Source organism: Silene latifolia, chromosome 3 (genome assembly GCF_048544455.1).
Source record: "Silene latifolia isolate original U9 population chromosome 3, ASM4854445v1, whole genome shotgun sequence".
NCBI classification, from domain to species: Eukaryota; Viridiplantae; Streptophyta; class Magnoliopsida; order Caryophyllales; family Caryophyllaceae; genus Silene; species Silene latifolia.
Genome location: NC_133528.1, coordinates 61,036,043 through 61,041,707, shown reverse-complemented (window position 1 = coordinate 61,041,707; position 5,665 = coordinate 61,036,043). Strand labels below are relative to the sequence as shown.

The 5,665-nt window shown below is 29.7% G+C and overlaps 1 protein-coding gene across 1 annotated transcript; it reads right to left on the bottom strand.

Annotated features, from left to right (window-relative positions):
• Nucleotides 1-990: 990 nt before the first annotated feature.
• Nucleotides 991-2,060, bottom strand: LOC141646109 (MLP-like protein 34). Its single transcript, XM_074454162.1, has 2 exons — nucleotides 1,758-2,060; nucleotides 991-1,445 (listed from the first exon to the last, which is right to left on the bottom strand). Exons 1-2 carry the CDS (start codon nucleotides 1,960-1,962, stop codon nucleotides 1,168-1,170), a joined length of 483 nt encoding a protein of 160 aa, XP_074310263.1. The 5' UTR covers nucleotides 1,963-2,060; the 3' UTR covers nucleotides 991-1,167.
• Nucleotides 2,061-5,665: the final 3,605 nt, after the last annotated feature.

Below are 5,665 nucleotides of genomic sequence, written 5' to 3'. Positions count from 1 at the left end.
ACCGACAAACCCTCCGACCTCTCTATCGGCCACCTTTGGAGAGCCATTTCCGGGAGAGAATTTAGTTCTTTCAAACGATGCTACACTTTTGCTATCCAACACCCGGTGATTAGGATTAGCGAACGATTCGTGGCCGGGACCATTCTTGGACGGGTAGAGCAAGACAAATGCACCCTCCTTGACTTGACTTTTCTTGAGTCCTACTTGAATGTGAAAGGGACAAAACCCTTCAACACGCCCTTGAGATGCTTAAAAGGCTTAATGATTTTGCAAAGGGGATTTCTCAAATCAAAACCTTTGTGATGGAAAGGCAACTAAAAGGATATGTCCGTTTGAGATGGGTCATACCATAAATTATAACTTCACATTTGAGATGGGAATATCCATCTTACACATAAAACTAGCAAAACATTAGTCACATCTACCCTACTAGTAGTCTACTACCCAAGTAGAGTGTTGTGCTATTTCGTTTTATCTAAAAATAGATATGTCCCTTAAGAGAGAGCAATTGAATATAAATATTCTTAACAATTCATAAGAGTAATGTTTGAGAGATTTTCGTTGTATAATGAAAAAACTGAATAAAATAAAAAAAAATCGATTTGAACAATAAAAGAGAGAATGTATAGTACGTCGTTGGACTATCTAGTTGCATTGTTTACATTCAATAATATGGCACAACTCCTATATTAGATAACACAAAATTTCATTATAGACGGCACATATCCGTCTATAACTAAAGACGGGCCAAATACAATACCACAATCCTAATAGGACAAACAATAAGTGGGGTGGTGGGGGTAAAAAATGTCACCACTTTGAAGCTATTTGACCCGTCTTTAGATATATGTACGTCAAGTATAAATGAGTATGATGGTGAAGCAGTCCGTTACTCCCTTCATCGCTATTATTATGAGAAGGCTATGGAGATCACGATGAAGAGACGTACTATAACTTTAGATAATACTTGCTTACATTACTCTTCATAAAAGAACCTTAATACACACAATATTACATTCAGAAACAGTCGAGAGGTACACACCATCACATAACACATAACACAAACAGAAACAGTCGAGGTATAAACCATCACATTAAATCTTAAAGGCATACATATGAAATAAATGATTGGAATGGAGGGAGTAGTATATAGACTCGATCGAGAGCCTAGTTGCCAATGCCATGGTGATGGTCATCAATCTCTTTAGCTAAAGTAACAAGGGCATCCATTTCAGCAGTTGGCTCTGGCAAACCAGGCTGCTTCTTCTCATATTCAAATGTCCAAATCACTTTGCTTGTTTCGTTGCTCACAGGAACCGCTTCAAAAGTGACAATAAGATAGTTATACTCTTTCATTAGCTCTCCATCAATGCACTTGAACTTCATCACCTTGTTTTCTTCATCTACCACTTCGAGTTTTTGCTTTATTGTTTTCCTTTTTCCATCTATATTTCATAAATATATAATCATAATAATTTCACGTTAATTTATGATGATACAATAATTATTACAGTACAAACATACAGTGTACTTGTTTAAGCCATTTCTCACCCCTCTTAGCATCTCAAATGAGGTGTAAGACCAATACAATATAGGGGATAGGCGGATATGTCGAACCCGTGACCCATTGTCACGACAGTCCAGTCTTAAGCACTAGGCTAATAAGTGTTAACTATTCATAAGTTGTTAAATTGATCTAAAGCTAATACATACGCCATACATAACAGAAAACATATTACGTAATATTAGGAGATTACCAACAGTATAGGTCCACTCGATGGTTGATCCAGGAGTACCAAAGGCACCTTCATGCAATTCACATGCTTGAACAAGGTCTCCGTTAACGTTAGGAAGATGGTGAGGCTTATTTGCAAGGAAGTCATGGAATATATCACCGGCACCTTCTCTTATCTCAACTTCTCCGACTAACGTTCGCTTCAAAAGGCCTGCCGATGCTGCCATAGCTTAATAATACTAAGAATAAGCTCAAAATTTAGAAATATATTATATAATATAACACAAAATATGTATCGAATGAATGTAAACAGCTTTGTTGTGATGAAGTTTTCTACCAAATGGACCTCCCTTTTATAGCCGTGATGAACTGGAAGATATTGTAAACTATTTGGCTCATCTTCGATGTGTGTAATATAGAAAAATAGATGTAGAATATTTGAATTATTTGTTTGGTTGCTAATTGGGTAATGGTTGCACGTAAAAGAATCACCTGAATTGTGTTGTAGACGATTTTTTTGTATCCAATTATTAATCCGTATGTGTTTTAATTTTAATAAAGTATAGTTTATGTTTTTAAAATTTGTTCAATCTCTGTAATAAATAGAGAAGATATGAAGTCGATCTCGTTTGAAATAAAAAAAATGACGTATATACTGTAAAGAATATTGAGAATCAATATATACCATTTGCACCAAAAACAAAATCAATATATATCATCATATCTTTTATGTATCTTTTAATTATATTCAATGTATCATTGAAATTGAAATTATTTCCTCCATATTCACTTGCATATATCACATATGACAGCTAGTTTATAGCAAATTTGTTTTCCTTTCTACTCCCCCGTCCTGGTCATGTGTAAGTATTTCCTCCAAATGTAAACAAATAATCGAACCGGAGGGAGTCTTTGTTTATTATTTTTACAGATCATCATTCATTATGAATATTTGTACCCAAAAAAAAAATCATAGTTTATTTTCGCAGTACGCATTTTACTCATTATAGTACTTTTTGTATCAAACTTTCCATTTATCTACCCATGATTAAAAAAACATCAACCGGATTCTCTCTATTGTTACTCTTTACCTCCGCCAAAAATACACAAATTTCTTCAATTACTAGTTTGGATGCCCGTGCGTTGCAACGGGGTAATTAACTTAGTTAAAAAAAATTGGTTATAAGGTCTTAATATTTACATCTTATGTCTAATCATTTATTTAGATATGATCAAAAGTCAAAACATCTTATTTAAGAAACGCAAAAGATATTAGGTTGATACCTAAGTTTCAAAGATGCCTCATATTCATAATCATAAGACCACTACATCTTATGTTAATCTTTCGATGTGGGACAATTCTATTATTTTTATATAATCCTACATTATTTTTCAATGTGAGACATATAACATACTAAGAAGTACACAATTTTATATATGTACAAATATATGAAATCTATAAGCTAATGATATCATTTTTACCACGAATCAAATTATGTTATTTTCATAATTTTCTTAATGATATTTTTTTGCCAAATGAAATGTAAAATTTTTTATATGAAAATTAGAAACATCACTTGAATATAATATAGGAAATAAATTTTATAATAATTAAAAGATTCTCCACTTTATTTTTTACATCAAAAAATATTATTTATAATACTTTCCTAAATTAAGTTTTAAGATCACCACACCTATGTGGGACAATTCAACTATTTATATGTAGTATATTTACCACATCTACACTATTTTTCAATGTGGGACAAATAACACACGAAAAAGTACACCATCTTTTTTGCACCTATTTCGATATCCAACCCGATTTAATAATGAGAAAATATTATACTATCTATTTATATTCGTACATTTTTTTTCCATTTTCATAAATTTTCTATTTTAGTGCAGAGATTATCATTATATGACACAAACAAATTTATGTATATTTAGCACCCATTTTATTTTTTAATTATGACTTTATCTTAAATAAAATTATTATACTATCGATTGTGTTAAAATAAACATTATAATATCACTAATATAGTAATATATAATCGCTTTTATAAATATCTACGTGATTAATATTTGTATGGTATTGTTGTAACTAAGGTTTGCTGTTAATACAAACTCTTATAAGAACACTCTAAGATAATTTTTAAGCGATTCAAAAGATTTTGGATTGATACCCCTAAGTTATGACTCATATTTATAATCATGTGATACCCCACCTCATGATAATCTTCTAATGTGGGACAATTCAACTATTTATATGTAGTATATTTACCACACCTATATTATTTTTCAATGTGGGACAAATAATATACTTAGAAATACACCATCTTTTTCACACCTAATTCGACATCTAACCCAGTTTAATAATAATAAGCAAATACTATAGGAGTACTATTTATTAATATTCGTATAGTACATTTTTTTTAACTTCTTATCGTAACTAAAATATGTGCAAATAATATGATACTATATTCTAATGCTAGCATTTATTTACCACGAATCTAATTATATGATTTTTCAAAAAAAAAAAAAAAATTATGTTACTTTTTTGCTAAATGAGATGTATAAGTTTTTATATAAAAATTATAAACACCATTTGGACATAATATAAATATATCCTGAGATGTACTCATTATTGTCATTTTTAATAAAATTATCCTGAGAATCTTTCCTTATATGACTTCTTAATGTGTGCCCTTAGGGCACACATTAGAAAAACCCTTTATATATATATATATATATATATATATATATATATATATATATATATATATATATCATATCGTGGAGTTAATGATATAAACTCTTAAGAGCTCTCCAAGACAATGCTTAAGAGACTTAGAAGGTTTTGGGTTGGTATTTAGGTTCTAACTTCTAAGGATGCCTTCTATTTATAATCATATGATCACCCACCTTATGCTAAACTTTCGATGTGGGACAATTCTATTATTTATACGTAATATATTCACCACACCAACATATTTTTCAATGTGGGACAAATAACATACATAGAAATACACCATCTTTTTCGCACATAATTCGACATCTAACCCAGGTTAATAATAATGAGCAAATACTATACTCCCTCGATTCAAGACCAAATACAACATTCCTTTTTTTACACTATTCATGAACGAATATAATCTTTACGATTCCTTGCAATATGTAAGATAAAATATGGTCATGTGGGATCTTATTTGATTCACCTATAAAGTACAATGAGAATATCAAACTTTAAATTTTTTATAATGTAAACTTAAAGATATTTATGTTGTAATTTGTGTCTTGGCAAGTGTGTAAATGAAAATGTTGTATTTTGTCTTGAATGGAGGAAGTACTATTTATTAATATTCGCACGTTTTTTTTATAATATTTTTTTGGCAAATGAGATGTATAAGTTTTTATATAAAGATTATAAACATCACTTGAATATAATACATAATATAGAAAAAATATGTATATATCATACTGTGAAGATAATGATATAAACTCTTAAGAGATCTCCAAAACAATACTTAAGAGACTCAAAAGGTTTTTGGTTGGTATATAGGTTATAATGATGACTCCTATTTATAATCATAGGATCACCCACCTTATGTTAATCTTTCGATGTGGGACAATTATATAATTTATACGTATTATAATCACCACACTAACATTGTTTTTCAATGTGGGACATATAACATATTAAAAGAAGTACACCATCTTTAATACTCGTATGTGCAAATCATATGAAATCTATACTCTAATGAAAGCATTTTTTACCACGAATCTAATTATATTATTTTCATAATTTTTATAACAACATTTTTTTGCCAGATAAAATGTCAAAGTTTTTATATAAAAATTAGAAACTTCTCATGAATATAAAATAGGAAATATAGATATTATAATAATTAAAATATTCTCTACTTTATTTTT